The sequence below is a fragment of the Apodemus sylvaticus genome, chromosome 5, assembly GCF_947179515.1.
Source record: "Apodemus sylvaticus chromosome 5, mApoSyl1.1, whole genome shotgun sequence".
In the NCBI taxonomy this organism is placed as follows: domain Eukaryota; kingdom Metazoa; phylum Chordata; class Mammalia; order Rodentia; family Muridae; genus Apodemus; species Apodemus sylvaticus.
This window is the reverse complement of record NC_067476.1, coordinates 20,953,360-20,970,288: the sequence shown is the minus strand read 5'-3', so window position 1 is coordinate 20,970,288 and position 16,929 is coordinate 20,953,360. Positions and strand designations below refer to the sequence as shown.

General features: G+C 36.8%; 1 protein-coding gene across 1 annotated transcript in view; it reads left to right on the top strand.

The window, feature by feature from the left end:
• The window catches only part of Lrp1b (LDL receptor related protein 1B), a 1,719,438-nt gene that overhangs the window by 904,463 nt on the left and 798,046 nt on the right, over positions 1–16,929 (top strand). Inside the window, exons 19-20 of the mRNA XM_052181021.1 lie at positions 4,812–4,892; positions 5,367–5,534. Of these exons, the coding sequence (XP_052036981.1) occupies positions 4,812–4,892; positions 5,367–5,534 (249 nt within the window). The remainder of the gene's footprint in view (positions 1–4,811; positions 4,893–5,366; positions 5,535–16,929) is intronic.

Sequence of the window (16,929 nt, the reverse complement as noted above, 5' to 3'; positions counted from 1 at the left end):
TATAATAAACTTTTAGTAACTGATAGAATAGAAAAACTGAACAAACGACCAGTAACAATAAAAAAGTAACAGTCCATTGATAAATCTTCAATCTTTTATGTGGTTGAAGTAATCACCAAGGTAAAATAAAGTTTTCCTTTCCCCATTGTAATTCTAACAGGATAAAAAGGGATTTGCTTTGGTTTGTCACTTTTGTCCTTTGTAGAATTAATCTGTAAATATTTCTAAATGTTCTATACTCTGTTTTGAAAGATTAAAGTCAATGTTTACTTATATGAAGTTAAGAAAGCTATGATTACTTAGTTATTTGTCAAAAATAAAAATTCATGACAGTATTTTACTAGAACACAATATAAAAATGGACTAGAATATTTAGATACTTATTTTTTTTTATTCTGGACATGTCTTTATTTTATTGTTTTGACATTCTTTTTTTTAAATTTTTTTATTCGTTATAATTTATTTACATTTCAAATGATTTCCCCTTTTCTAGCCCCCCACTCCCCCAAAGTCTCGTAAGCCCCCTTCTCTTCCCCTGTCCTCCCACCCACTCCTTCCTACTTCCCCGTTCTGGTTTTGCCGAATACTGCTTCACTGAGTCTTTCCAGAACAAGGGGCCACTCCTCCTTTCTTCTTGTACCTCATTTGATGTGTGGATTATGTTTTGGGTATTCCAGTTTTCTAGGTTAATATCCACTTATCAGTGAGTGCATACCATGATTCACCTTTTGAGTCTGGGTTACCTCACTTAGTATGATGTTCTCTAGCTCCATCCATTTGCTTAAGAATTTCATGAATTCATTGTTTCTAATGGCTGAATAGTACTCCATTGTGTAGATATACCTCATTTTTTGCATCCACTCTTCTGTTGAGGGATACCTGGGTTCTTTCCAGCATCTGGCAATTATAAATAGGGCTGCTATGAACATAGTAGAGCATGTATCCTTATTACATGGTGGGGAATCCTCTGGGTATATGCCCAGGAGTGGTATAGCAGGATCTTCTGGAAGTGAGGTGCCCAGTTTTCTGAGGAACCGCTAGACTGATTTCCAGAGTGGTTGTACCAATTTGCAACCCCACCAGCAGTGGAGGAGTGTTCCTCTTTCTCCACACCCTCTCCAACACCTGCTGTCTCCTGAATTTTTAATCTTAGCCATTCTGACTGGTGTAAGATGAAATCTCAGGGTTGTTTTGATTTGCATTTTGAACCCACACACCTATGGCCACTTGATCCTCGACAAGAAGCTGAAAACATCCGATGGAAAAAAGATAGCCTTTTCACAAATGGTGCTGGTTCAACTGGAGGTCAGCATGCAGAAGAATGCGAATTGATCCATCCTTGTCTCCTTGTACTAAGCTCAAATCCAAATGGATCAAGGACCTCCACATAAAGCCAGACACTCTGAAGCAATAGAAAAGAAACTGGGGAAGACCCTTGAGGACATCAGTACAGGGAGAAAGTTTCTGAACAGAACACCAATAGCGTATGCTCTAAGAGCAAGAATTGACAAATGGGACCTCATAAAATTACAAAGTTTCTGTAAAGCAAAGGACACCATCAAGAGGACAAATCGGCAACCAACAAATTGGGAAAAGATCTTCACCAATCCTACATCAGATAGAGGGCTAATATCCAATATATATAAAGAACTCAAGAAGTTAGACTCCAGAAAACCGAACAACCCTATTAAAAAATGGGGTACAGAGTTAAACAAAGAATTCTCACCTGAAGAACTTTGGATGGTGGAGAAGCATCTTAAAAAATGCTCAACTTCAGTAGATACTTATTTTTAATGTTAAACTAGCACTAATATGAAAGAGGGAAAATATTAACTTCAAGAGGCTATAGCTGTTATTTATGTTTTAGCGTGAGGTGTGTACTGTAAATAGACACCACTCCTGCCTACATTGGGCACTAGTAGTAGGACAGTAAGAAATTAGTGCTGTGTATATTTTTACTCATGGGCAAGTGAAAGCCCTATATTTCATGTATTCCTCCTAAAATGCACTGTCAATTTGACATGATTAAAGAACATAAGTTAAAATAAAATTTGACATTTAATCTGGTAGTTATTCCACTTATCTGATGGCCATTACTTTCTGCAAGGAAGAAATGATCTCAGGATTTCCTTAGGTGTCAGAATTACATTTTAATATTTAATGGTCTTCAGAATGCTATATTAAGTCAGGAAAGGCACATTTTTATACTTAATTATTTGGCAAACTTAAAAATACATGGCAGTATCTTAACAGAACACAAACAAAAATGAACTGGGATAATTACATACTTATTTCAAATGTTAAATTCGTATTAATAAGAGAGTGAAAAGAAAAGAGTGCAGTCTCCACATTCAGGAGGTTAGACAGAAGAATCCAGGGTGTGAGACGACCATGAAACAAAAGTGTTGAACTCTATGTGAGCAGAAGGTAGGATTTTTTAAGACACTGAAGACTTAAATTTTTCTTTTGTTGCTCAGTTTTTGTGGCAGAGTCTTTCTGCCTATTCTTGTCTGGCCTTGAATTCATGTTTATCCCAGCATAACACTCAAAGTACAGATAGGGGCTGCTGGCCTATGTCAGCAGGTCTGGCTCCCACAATTAGCACAGATTCACATTTCCCTCCTTTTATTGAATTGTTGAAATCTGTCACCTTTTCATTATATTTTTTAATTATATTTATGTCCCAATGTCTCTCCAGTTTTAGGACAAGCATATCTATCTTTCTTTGCCCCCTCACTCTTTTCTCTCTTCCTCCCTTACCCTTCCTCTTTCTCTCTCTGTGTCTCTCTGAGTCTCTGTCTCTCTCTCTGTGTCTCTGTGTCTCTGTGTCTCTGTGTCTCTGTCTTTCTCTCTGTCTCTTTGTCTCTCTATCTCTGTCTCTCTCTCTCCACCTCTCCCTCCCTTCCCTTCCACTGGCCTCATGTGCATGCACAGGTAGACATGTGGTACTTTTGTGATTTAAATATGCAGTGTATATATATTGAATAAATGTATCACGATATTTATAAATAAAATATATTTATGCAATGAATATATATGTATATATATACATTGAGAGGAAGTGGGGAGGGAGAGAGAGATTACTCACAGTCTTGATTAGGCCATCTGTCCAATGAGACCCTTCAGTGAGGCCCAGGAAGCCCCTTACCCTAGTCTTATTCAGTGCTAGGATGACAAACATTCCTCCATTCTAGACTTTCTACCTGTGAACTCCAAAGAGCATCTTGTCTCTTCCCTAGCAATGCTACAATTGTAAATCTGAACAAAAATATAGAAACCAAATATTATATAATCTAAATATTTAAAAATTCATGTCTGGTCAAAAATCTATAAAAACATTTGTATAATGAGGCAATTTATAATATAATGAAAATATCAATTTGGGGAGATTATGGATGAAAAGTAAATATGACGTAGAAAATTACTAATAAAATATGTTAGAAACAGGAACAGCCGTATGGCTTTAAAAAGAGTATACCAGTGTTGGAAACATTGATGATCATGGTTCTGTGGGACTTCTCTGAGCCTTAAGGCCAAAATGATTGGGCATTATCTGTGTTTCTCAGTTTTTAAAGTTGATAATAAGGTAGGCTTTGTTTGTCTGTTTTTATATTTTTCTTCAAATTAATTAGTGCTAACATTTCCAAATTCAAAACTACAAATAAGTTGGTAAGCAGCCAATAAATATATGACTATTAGTTAGACTGAAAAACAACAACATTTTTGTCCCCTAACTGTGATATGCCCAACAAGAACTTATTTTAAATGTTTCTTAAGAAGTCCATGGGACATATCTGATAACATTGGTTGTTCTTCTTCTGTAAAATATTTTAAGATTTTAAGCAAGCTGTTCTGAAGAAAAAATGTTGATTATGATTCTGTGTTTTCTTGAGAGAAGAAGCCTAATTCCGGGAAATCCACAAATCTTTAGATAAATTATTTCCACTATCATTAAATAAAGATAGTACTATTTTTCTTGCAAAACTCTAAGTTCAAAATTTTGCCGAAATGTTCAGCACATTATTTTTCTCTGTTATTATGTTTTTTACTAATTTTCATTATTATCAGTTCTTATACGAGTACTAGTTTATGGATTTATTAGAATCTTAAAATGGCTAATTGGATTTACTATGTCAATTGTCTTTTATCATCATTATTATTCATTGTTGTTATGTAAGGGATAGGAAAGCAGTATTTTTAAACAATTGGTTTAATTACATTAATTGATTTAGTCTCATTTTTAAAATCTGAATCAGTTTTTCTCAGTTTTTGTTTACTTGTTTTAGATTTGAATTCACAGTGTCAAAGTCTTTGTAAATACACAGTAAAAACTAAACTGACTTCAATAGTTGATTATTATTTCTCTTCACAATGTTGGCATCCCTCAGAGGTCAGTTTTACCCTTGATGATCCTGTTTGGCTCTCTGAATTTAGAAAAGTGCTACAGTCCAAATGCACAGAATCAATATTTTGTAGCAGCACAGCAGTGCTCTGGTTGCTATCATTCACCAAGGCAAGGTTGGCCTGCATGTGCATTTCAGAAAATATGAAGAGTTCTAATGATATGGCATCCAATGGTTCTCCTGGGTTTATGGTAGCTAGAAATTCCTTATTTCAGACCTTTAAGTGATGTTCTGACATTAAGAAGTTCTTAATATATGTAAGAAGTTATAACATGGTATTGGCTTATTGCCTGTCTCCTGTGCCTTTCTAGAGGACTATAGCTCTGACGACATGAGTAAATGGGATAGAAATCAAATCATGCATAATCCATGATATGTTTCTTATATTCCCTTTTACATCTTTCACAGAATTTCCAACCTGTGATCCCCTAACTCAGTTCATATGCAAGAGTGGGAGATGCATCAGCAACAAATGGCACTGCGACACTGGCAAGTAACAAGTGCTCCTGGCACAATGTTGGACAGGCTGGGGCCCAGGGAATTGCAAACAAACTTGCACTTCCAAGCAAAGTGGTGAGCAGGAAGCTGGCATGTCCCTGGAGATCAGCATTAAGGATAATGGAGCATGACATTTGTCCCATGGGGATCTGACAGAGCTTCATTTTCAGATATCCATATCCAAAGATGAATATAGGGAACGATTAAGGAAATGACCTGGACAATTCAAGCTCCCAAAGCATTTATGTAACATTGGTAGTTTATGAATCATTACAGAATTTTCCTTATATTCTTAGCTATGTCACCTTGCAATATCTGAATAGAATGCCTGTTCTTTGGAAAGTTTGGTTATGAATTTACCTTTTATTTTCTAAAATTATGGGTAAATATGCATAAAATTCATTAAGCATAAAAGGAAATGTTTTTGCACAATAGTTTTTGCTAGCTTTCAGTATTTCTTTCCAGATGATGACTGTGGAGACAGAAGTGATGAGGTAGGCTGTATCCACTCTTGCCTTGAAGACCAGTTCAGATGTTCAAGTGGCCGGTGTATCCCAGGGCATTGGGCCTGTGATGGTGACAATGACTGTGGAGACTTCAGTGATGAAACACACATCAATTGTACAAAAGAGGGTCAGTAAGGGTATTAATTTATGAATTCTCACTAGAGTTTGATATGTGTTTAAAGTATTTATAGTTATTTATTAAATCACATACTAATTGCTTGTAACATTTGGAATACACAAGTAGAATAGGACAAAATCACATGACCTCTGCTATTTTAAATTTTTGTCTTACTTCTTTCTGGCTTCTTACTTCAGAGGTACCCACTGTCTAGTTGCTTTCTGTGCCCTTTGCTTTCTACATTCAGTAAATATTTTGTTACCATTATACTAACCTTATGCAAATTCTGAAGCATCTCAAAATGGAAGAAAAATTATAAAAAGTGTATAGTTATCATTTAATATTATGACAAATAGGTTTCCTTGACATTTAAGATAAGCATTTAATAAGTCTACCTCCCCACATTTCCACTTCCAGCTGACAGGCTATCCTGAATAAAATAAAAGAGAACCAAGAGTTCATGAGTATAGTGCTCAGGATATCTGTGATAAAACAGACCTTGTCAACAACGTATGTTGCATTGTAAAGCATCATCTACTATCAGGCATGGAAGTAAGGGCCTTAGGCTTTTATTGCTTTGAAAAGACACTGAGACCAAGATAACACTTATAAAGGAAAACAATTAATTGGGGCTGGCTTCCACTTTCAGAGGTTTAGTTTATTATCATCATGGTGGAAAGGAAGGAAGTGTCCAGGTAGATATGGTGCTGGGGAAGGAGCTGAGAGTTATATATCTTGATCATCAGGCAGCAGAAGGAGACTGTGTGCCACACTGAGTATAGATTAGGCATAAGAAAACTCAGGTCAGGCAGTGGTTGCACGCTCCTTTAATCCCAGCACTTGGGAGGCAGAAGCAGGTGGATTTCTGAGTTTGAGGCCAGCCTGGACTACAGAGTGAGTTCCAGGATAGCCAGGACTATACACAGAAATCCTGTCTCAACCCTCCCCCCCCCCCCAAAAAAAAGGAAAAAAAGGAAAAAAGGGAAAAAAAGGAAAAAAGAAAAAAAAGGAAAAAAAAGAAACTCAGACCCTGCATGCATAATGACGAAATTCCTCCAAAAGTCTACAAGTACTTCACCAAGGCCATACACCCTAATAGTGTCACTCCCTATGGGTGAAACATTCAAACACATGAGTCTATGGAGTCATTACTAGTGAAACTACCATATCAGCTAAAAGCAATATTATAATCACAGAAATATGTTAGCTTGTAAAGCAACAATATTTCCATCTTTATCATTTAACAGACAATTTCTATTAAGAGAATTTATTTATTAATTCTATGACTGTTTATTGAGTACTAAGGGATAACCAAAATGACTATAAGCCCATGGTATCTCTCTAAATAGGTGACATGCACATGGACAAACAATAATGTTCTTTATTTAAAGTGACAGAATATGGAGAATCAATTATACTGTGAATGTTTAGTTTTTCAAGCCTTTCTCAAGCAGATACATTTGTGTTCTCCAAATATTTGACAAATCACATGATTGCTAGTGTCTCAGGGATTTTCTTTCATATGGTATTCCTATTTTATACAGTATTTCCAGAAATCTCTGGAAACAATGGCTAGGTATATGTGAAATTTTTAAAAGAAAGACCCTGGATTTTGTCAGAATTTGCCAATTGATTCATTTTTATTTGAAGTATAAGACAAGAATCACAGTAATGATTCAAATATGGCTGTTCAATCCCTGATCCCTGAGAGAAGGATACACAAGACAATCTATTGTTGGTCTTGACATGATTCATAATTTTGGAGGATTGGGTGAGTAAACAATAGAAGCTAGAAAGGAAGCTGAAAATTACTGAGAAACTTTTCATGTGGATATGTGAATTCAATTGTCTTCAAATCAGAAGGATTTTGAATAATTCATAAAGCTAATATTAAATATTATCTGTCTCATTCTCTAGTATGCAATAACTTCATGTCCCCTCTTCATTTCTTTCTTATGCCTCTCCCAATTTATTTATTCCTGAGAATATATAAAATGAAAACTCTTGTTATTAAACAGGAATAGAAAAAAATTGCAAGAAGATATTTTTGTTTTTAAGATAAATATTTGAAGCGTTCATCTGGAGGATGGTTGACACCTCATTACTGCACTGCAGTTCAATTCATTTGCCCTCCTCACATATGTCTCTTCAGGTTTCTCATAGGGTGTGCATCTGTGGCCTGCTGGCAATGCACCATAATCTGCTATGAAAGATAAATTGCCCCAAGTTAACTTATTTTCATCTGAGAAATAGGATTCCACCTCTTTCCTATGTTTATTTGTTGCAAGTTAAAGAGAACATCATTGCACATTAAGAACTTTGAAAGAACCATTCAGCCTCACAATTACCCAAAGTCTCTTGTAGACTCTAGAGTGTGCTTCCAGTTTGATTATCATATGAGAAGACACAATTTGAAAGCTTATAGTCTACAACTCAGTTTCCCCACATATTGTTGCTTTAAAGTCCAAATTGTCAGTGTGACCTTCTTATGTGGTGGGGCAGTAGGGAAATTGTTGAGAGAACCTACATGATTCATGGACATGTTTCAAGAAACATACGAGAGAGTTTGATTTATTTTTAGTTTTGAGTTGTAAACTATACAAAGATTCTTTAACTAAACATGCTACATGATGAGGCCAGGTGACAGGAATTGATTAAAGATGGCATTCTAGGATGGCTTTAGGAAACAACAATCCAGAATACTTCAAATCAAATTCATTATTTTCATTCTTTATTATTTTGATAATACTTTCTGATATAGAAGTTATGAAATAATGTTGGTAGAGAGAGGAAAAGTTACTATTATGTATACAACATGTGAGGCTAGTAGTGTATTTATGTAATTAGTCATATATTTCAGTTTCAAAACATGCTGTGGAAGAAAGAGCAGGAGTTTCTGGCTTGAATTTGAAGACTAGCTGTCAAAACTCATTAAATCCTGAAGTGATTTTATAGCCATTTGCTGTATTCTTCCTGGAAGACAGAGCATATGGTACAGCCCCTCTTGACTCAAGTTATTAAAGGAATAAAACAGTACATAATGAAATTTTCCATATAGAATCTTCATTTCATGAAATTCTTACTCAATTTGTATTCCCTGTGACATCACTTTCATAAAGGAAGTATTTCTATGACCATGGTTGGTTTTTCATTAAAATGGATAGCTATTCCTAAGAGAATAGGAATAGATCTCTTCTGGGTTACCAAATCTCTCTCTCTCTCTCTCTCTCTCTCTCTCTCTCTCTCTCTCTCTCTCTCTCTCTCTCTCTCTCTCCCTCCCTCCTTCCCTCCCTCCCTCCCTCTCTCTCTCTCTCCCCCTCCTTCCCTCTCTCTCTCTCCCCCTCCTTCCCTCCCTCTCTCTCTCTCCCTCTCCCTCTCCCTCTCCCTCTCCCTCTCCCTCTCCCTCTCTCTCTCTCTCTCTCTCTCTCTCTCTCTCTCTTTCTCTCTCTCTTATTATTTATTTTAAATCCCAGCGGGCCACCCTCTGACTGTTGCACATTCCATACCTCCCTCCTAACCACTATCTCCACGAGGATGTCCCTACCTCCAACCCTACCCAATCAGACCTCTAAACTCTCTAGGGCCTCTAGTCTCTTAAAGGTTAGATGCATCTTTTCTGACTAAACCTAGATCTGACAGTCATCTGTTGTATATGTTTTGGGGAAGCCTCATGTCATCTGGTAAATGCTGCCTGGTTGGTATTCCAGTATCTGAAAGGTCTCAGGAGTCCAGGTTAATTGATACTGCTGGTCCTCCTACAGGGTTGCAAATTTTATGTTGTTCAGTTTTCTCATAATTTTCTATAGTCAAAGAACACTCAGTGCCTTCATAAAGCACTATTACACACAAACATACATATACATACATACACACACACAAACACACACACACAGGAAAGACTCAGAATTTGAAAGGGAGACAGAGAAAGAAATAGAGTGATAGAGAGACAGAGGCAGAGAGACACAGAGAGATAAAAGAACAATAAAATTTATAGTAGAAAACTACCCTCGGAGGCAAAGGGAAGGAAAGATTGGAAGAGGGACTCTAGGGGTGGGGGGAGGATTGGGACGAATTGGAGACATTAATTAATTAATTGATTAGTTAATAAAAAACAAGACTATTCACAAAATTTCTACCACTTTCTTTGTTTTGAATTCTGTCTCTCAGCTATTCAACTGAGCTTTCTAATTTGCTCTGTCTTATTTCTTTTGTAATAACCATGACACTGTGTTTGTTTGTTTGTTTGTTTTGTTGCATTGTCTTAGGTGAGTAGTTTTTGTTTTGCTTATTCATATTTTACTTTTTAAAAATAACTGGCTGGTCGGGTGGTTGTGGTGCACGCCTGTTTTCCCAGCAGTTTCGGAGGCAGAGGCAGGCAGCTTTTTGAGTTCGAGGCCAGCCTGGTCTACAGAGTGAGTTCCAGGACAGCCAGGGCTACACAGAGAAACCCTGTCTCAAAAAAACTAAAACAAACAAACAAACAAAAACAAACAAACAAAAAAACTTGCTGGACTCAGCCATTATGGGGAAAGTACTTGAGACCCAACCATGACTATTTACATTTTTACTGAAAGTTTCTTGCAGAAAGGTAGGTTATATAAATCTCAATTACTTTCCAATTGATGTGATGAAGTACCATGATCAAAGCAACTTATAGAACCATGAGTTTATTAGGGGATTAAAGTTTCAGAGGGTGAATCTGTGACCATCAGGTCAGGCAGCAGGCAGCAGGTAGCAGGCAGCAGGCAGGTAGGCACACTACTGGAGCAGTAACTGAAAATGTATATTTGCTTCACAAGCACAAAGGAGGGAGAAACAGGAGCAGAGCAGAGAGCACAGTAAATGGGAATGGTGTCGGCTTTTGAAACTTCAAAATTCATCTACAGTGGCATCCTTCCTCCAAAAGGACCACATCTCCTAATCCTTCCCAAACCATTTTACCATTTCAGGACCATGCATTCAAATGTATGAGTTTATAAGGGCATTCTCATTCAAATTACTATAACAAGTAAAGACATTCTGTCGAAGTGATATCAATTTTTCTTGTAAGTGCTCAAATCTGTAGGTAAAATAGTAAAACAAGGACCCTAGAAACTCTTGATACAAATAACACAAAAAATAGAGGAAGTGACAGGGCTTTTTTTAATCCAAGTTTAGGTTTCACCTAAATATTGCAGTTTTTACTAAATATTCTTCAAATATTTTCATTCTTCACTTTAAAGGGACTTCTGATCATTCTTCTTGGCCATTGAATTTTAATGTCTCCTGGCTGGCTAGTGGGCATACTTATTGCTGCTATACAAGTTGCTTGATAATCTGAAATGTGATTTATTATTTATATACCAAATGCAGTAAAAATGCAAGTAAAAATCAAACATGCATTCATCTTTATTCCTGAATTTTTGATGGTAAGGTTTATGTTGACAGAATAGATGCCATATGTATTGGGTCTTTTTAGATACTGAGATCCTGGCTTGTACATAAATGATATACAAGAGCTTGGCATGTTCATAATGATGTACAAAGTCAAACATATTGATGTAGGTCTGCTCACCTTTGAATAAAATGTCATTTTCACTCCAATCAAAAATTAAACAAAATAAAGACATATGATATTTCTCTTATATATATTTACTATAAAGTTAGGGCAGTTTAAATCTCTTGTTAAATCTACTATCTAAGTTGTAAGCACCGAGGAGAAAAGTTCATTGCTGATAAATGGGTGCAGAAATTTAAGTCAACATGTGTTGATTCATAAAGTTCAAGATACTGTTCAGAATTTCACAGCTTGAGCTCTTCATAAGGATCGTGTGTTTCTCCTCGGCCAGCTGTTTACATTTCTGTTTAGCATATTCTGTTTGTTCTAACTTTATGTGAGTTGACATTTATATTATATTATCTCCAAACAATTACCGTCATTCTCTGAATGATCTACTTGGTTTTATGTAACGATAAGAGAGGAAGACACCTTTCTTTTCACTACAGGTCATTGTAACGGAATTCTCAATGGGTGCTTTACAGTCTCTGACCTTTACACTAAACAGTAGCAATAAGTCTGCCTGACCTTCCTCTAAATTTTAATCTCCTTTATCTCTCACAATTCATCTTATTAAATCGATTCTGGAAGCCTTCCACTGGAACAGCTGTGGACATTCCTACATAAACAATTTAATGTCTTTCTCCAAAATCTTTTCCTTTCATAAGAAGTTTGATATATATATATCAAACATATATTTGTTGTTTGTTTTGTTTTTGTTGTCATTTGGTTATTTGGTTTTTGTTTGTTTTTGTATAAGAAATATTGTGTCTTATGCTTTTGAATCTGGGAGACACTTTCTGCAGATTTTAACTAAAATGATCATTTCAACTCTTTAGTGGAAAATGAAGGAAGTATTGAAAGCACCACAAGCCAGACCAGCCTTAAATGTAGGTTCTGTGTGCACTCAGAACAGTCATGCTAACCAGATTTGCAGCTGAAGATTTGGGTTACTTGCTTAGAAATAGAAAAAGATGAAGCAGAAGGAGCAGAGCATTTGATTTCCCACCTGCACCGTGTGCATCCCTATCAAATGTTCAAATAAAGCAACAGGGTCTAGTCTTCCTCAGGTAGGAACCAAAACACCAAAATTTACTCTCGATAGTTCCTATCAGTTATCTGGTTATTTTTCTTTCATGCAATATTCAAAGAGTGTTTTCTAAGTATTTCTTAAATTTTGCTAAAATGTAAGAGAAGTTTGCTATCTTAACTGTCTTAAAATGCTTCTCATTCACACTAAAGGTTTGTTCCTCTCCATTCATAAACTTCACTTTCTCTATGTTCTTAGAGCACCTTCTTGTGCAGAGCAGGCAGTAGAAGAGTAAGGGATTTTTTTTAGTTTTTATGTTTTTTTGTTATTCATCATTTACCTTAGAAGAAGGACCTAGGGTCTGGGCAACTGACAGCTTTATTTGTACATTTTCTGTTTTCAGGCTTGTAAAAACATTTTTTTAAAAGCATCTATTACAACACTTCCTGCTCAGTTTCTGTTTCTAAACTGTTGATTGTTTTGTGATGAAACATAGTAATTTGTTTCTGTCCTCCTTTTGAATATACACCTCTATGCCTTTTGCTTGCTATCTTTGTGATGTAGAGAATCAACCTAATATCCTGAAATTGTACAAATTGAATTGGTGTCTGTGAAAATTTTTATTTATTTTTAAATTTACTTATTTAGGAAAGAGAAACAGGGAGCCATAGGATGTGCATGCAGATCAGTTATGAGTGTCAGGAGATACTGGGGTGGGGGGTTGGGAGGAGTCTTCCCTTCCACAGTGGATCCAGAATAGCTAAATAGGGTTGTCACACTTGCACCTAAATGTAATATCCAAGCTTCATCCCCAATCTAGCAACATTAGGTGGATGTGGGTGAGAAGGACTTCTGTCTGTACAGCTGCCATCTGAGGCAGCAAGTTTCTGCTTTATTCTAACCCATGGTGATTTCTTGATTTGCTTTTTGTAAATTTTCTAAGATGCATGGGGGAGAAAGAACAAATGAACAAACAAGCAAAATACAAGCAAGCAAGCAACTAACCAACCAACCAAACAAACAAAAAAGCCTGCCTGTAATGCTTAGTATATTTGATTGAGAAGGAAGTATTGACTTGAAATTTAAAGTAGTTTGCAAATTAAATAATTGAGGAAAATCACGATAATGTTTTTCTCTCTTTTGATTTTCACCTCAGTGAAATTATATTTGTTTCCTCACAATGCACAATTCAATATAAATTTAAGCTCTATCTAATTGCTGGGTACTGTTATATCCATTTTCAATGCAATATAAATTGAATGGATTAACTTTACTCTCACAAAGATTGATTTATTTTCTTTGGAAAATGTTCATACTGAGATATCAAAGCAATGTTAATTATTAATGGATTTTTTCCATAATTAAAATTTGTTTATTTTTAAGACAAATTTAGAATGAGTGGGTGGGAGGGGGAGCACTATCAGAAGCAGGGGTGGGGGCATTGGAGAGGGACATTCTGGAGGGAAATGGGGAAAGGGGATAACATTTGAAATATGTATATACAAAATATCCAAAAAAGATAATTATATCTTTAAATTTTATTTGTACCTTAGTAGTGCCAACAACTTTTGCATCAATTGCAAAGAAAACTCAAAGATTTTCATTCAGCAAACAAGAAAAAAAACTGTTTTTTTTCCTTCATTTTTTTCCCTACAATATAGCCTGATTACAGTTTCCCCACCCTCTGCTCCTCCCACTTCTTTCCCAGCTCCCCTCCTTACAGGATCCATTCCTTTGCTTCCTGTCTGTCATTAGGCTTCTAAAAGATAACAAACCATTTCACAAAATAAAATATAGTAAGATAAGGCAAAAACTATTACATCTAGGCCAGATAAAGCAAACTCAAGGACAGGCACAAGAATCAGAGGCCCACCTGTTCAGTCTCAGGAATTCCAGAAAAACACTCAACTGAATGATATAAGATATATGCAGAGGACCTAGTTCTTCCTGCTGTCTGCCCTGTTCTTGCTGCTTCAGCCTCAGTGAGTGTATACCAGCCTTGTTCCATTGATTCAGAAGAACTTGTTCTTCTAGTGCCCTTCATCTACTGAGGCTCTAACACCATTTCCACCTACACTTCCAGAGTGCCCAGCTCTAAGGGGAAGAGTTTGATGGAGACAATCTCATTTAAAGCTGAATGCGCCGAGCTACCTCTTTCTCTCTCTGTCTCTCTGACTCTGTTTCTGTCTGTCTGTCTGTCTGTCTGTCTGTCTGTCTCTGTGTCTGTCTCTGTCTGTCTCTGTCTCTGTCTCTCTCTCTCAGTGTGTGTGTGTGTGTGTGTGTGTGTGTGTGTGTGTCTGTATGCGTGTGTGTTGTCTTCCTATGGATTTCTGTACTGGTTTCCATCAACTCTAGTAAAATGCTCTGTGATGAATGGACAAAACACTGTTTCATGTAAATCTATGAAGAATACTTTTATCATGTGAGTATAGCTCATATATATCAGTAAGAGTCATTTTATCACTACTTTTTTTATAGTCACTTTACATACCACTCACTGCCCAGCTCTCCATAACCCCCTTACCACAATCCTTTCCTACCATTCCCCCACTTCTCCTGAGTGGGTAAGTCCAGCTTGATATCTTGCCATTCTGGCCTATCAAGTCTCTGCAGGGCTAGATGCATCTTCTTGAACTGAGGCCAGACAAGGAAGCCCTGCATATCTGTTACATATGCGAGTAGGGGTAGGTGCAGCCTGTGTATGCACTTTGGATTGTAGTTCAGTCCCTGAGAGACCCAAAAGTCCAGGTTAGTTGATTCTATTGGTTTTCCTGTAGAATTCCTATCCCCTTAGGGGTCAAAATCCTTCCGGCTATTCTTCCAGCTTCCATCAACCCATTACCTGTGTGTGTCAGTCAGCTGCTGTGTGGAGTCTCTCAGAGGAGAGCCATATTAGACTCCTGTTTATAAGTAAAGGTATCATTAATAGTGTCAGGGATTTGTGCTTACCCAAGGGATAGGTCTCAAAATAGATTGGTTATTGGTTGGCCATTCCCTCAGTGTCTGTTACATCCCCCATACCTGCATTTCTTTTAGACAGGATGAATTTTGGGTTGAAAGTTTTGTGGGTGGATTGGTTTTCCTATAGCTCCACTGAGGTTTCCACCTGGCTACAAGAGGTGGCATCTTCAGGTTCCATATCCTCAATTTTGTGAGTCACAGCTAAGGTCAACCCCATGGATATTTGAGCTCTCTTATCCCATGTCGCTTTTGCATCCTGGAAATGTCCCCATACCCCCAACTCCACATCCTTGCCAGTTGTAGATTTCTATTCATTTTCATGGCCATCTGGATATCTCTCCTTTCCCTCACAACACCTGATAATGAACCCCCACTCCACTCTCTATTCCTTCTCCCACACAGCTCCCCCCTCTATCCGCCTCTTATGAACTTTTTATTATCCCATCTAAGTGAGATTCAAGTATCTTCACTAGGGCCTTCCTTCTTGTTTAGCTTCTTTGAGTCCATGGAGTGTAGCATGGGTATGCTGTATTTTATGGATAATATCCAATTTTAAGTGAGACCATAACATGCATGTTATTTTGGGACTGGGTTGTATCATTCAGGATGATATTCTCTAGTTCCATCTATTTGCTAGTGAAATTCATGATGTCTTTGTTTTTTAATCTCTGAATAGTATTCCATTTAGTGGATGTACCACATTTTCTTTATCTATTCTTCACTTGAGTGATATCTATTTTTTCCCAGTTTCTGACTATTGGAAATAAACCTGCTATGAACATAGCTGAACAAGTGTCTTTGTGGGATGTTGAAGCATCTTTTGCATATATGCCTAGGAGTAGCATAATTGGTTCTTGAGTTAAAACTATTCCAAGTTTTCTGGGAAACAACCAAATTAATTTCCAAAGTGCTTATACAAGTTTACACTCCCACCAGCAAAAGAGGAGTGTTCTCCTTGTTCCATATCCTTCCCAGCATGTGCTATCTCATGATAAAAATCTGTAAATTTTCTGAAAGTCTGTAGATTATCTTTTTGTTTCTAGCCATTCTGATGGGTGTAAGATGGAATCTCAGAGTTGTTTTGATTTCTATTTCCCTGATGACTAAGACTTTGAACATTTCTTTAAGGGCTTCTCAATCATTCAAAATTCCTCTGTTGAGAATTCCGTTTCTCTCTATACCCCATTTTTATTTGGGTTATTTGGGTTGTTGGTATCTAACTTCTTGAATTTTTAATAAAATTTGGATGTTAGCCCTCTGTCAGATGTAGCTTGGTGAAAAATCCTTTTACAATCTGTAGGCTGCAGTTGGGGCCAATTACCAGTGTCCTTTGCCTTACAGAATCTTTTCAGTTTCATGAGACCTTATCCATCAATTATTACTCTTAGAGTTTAGCTTGATCCATTGGTGTTGTTTAGGAAAATGTCTCCTTTTATTTTTATTCGATATATTCTTTATTTACATTTCAAATGATTTACCGTTTCTTGGTTCCACACTCGCCGAAGTCCCATAAGCCCTCTTACCTCCCCCTGTTCCCCCATCCACCCCTTCCCACTTCCCTGCTCTGGTATTGCCCTACACTGCTGCACTGAGCCTTTCCAGAACCAGGGGCCACTCCTCCATTCTTTTTGGACATCATTTAATTTGTGAATTATGTCTTGGGTACTCAAAAGTTTCTAGGCTAATATCCGCTTATCAGTGAGTGCATACTATGAGTGATCTTTGAGACTGGGTTAACACACTTAGTATGATGTTCTCCAGCTCCATCAATTTGTCTAAGAATTTCATGAATTCATTATTTCTAATGGATGACTAGTATGCCATTGTGTGTGATTGTGTGTGTGTGTGTGTGTGTGGGTATATATATATATATATAT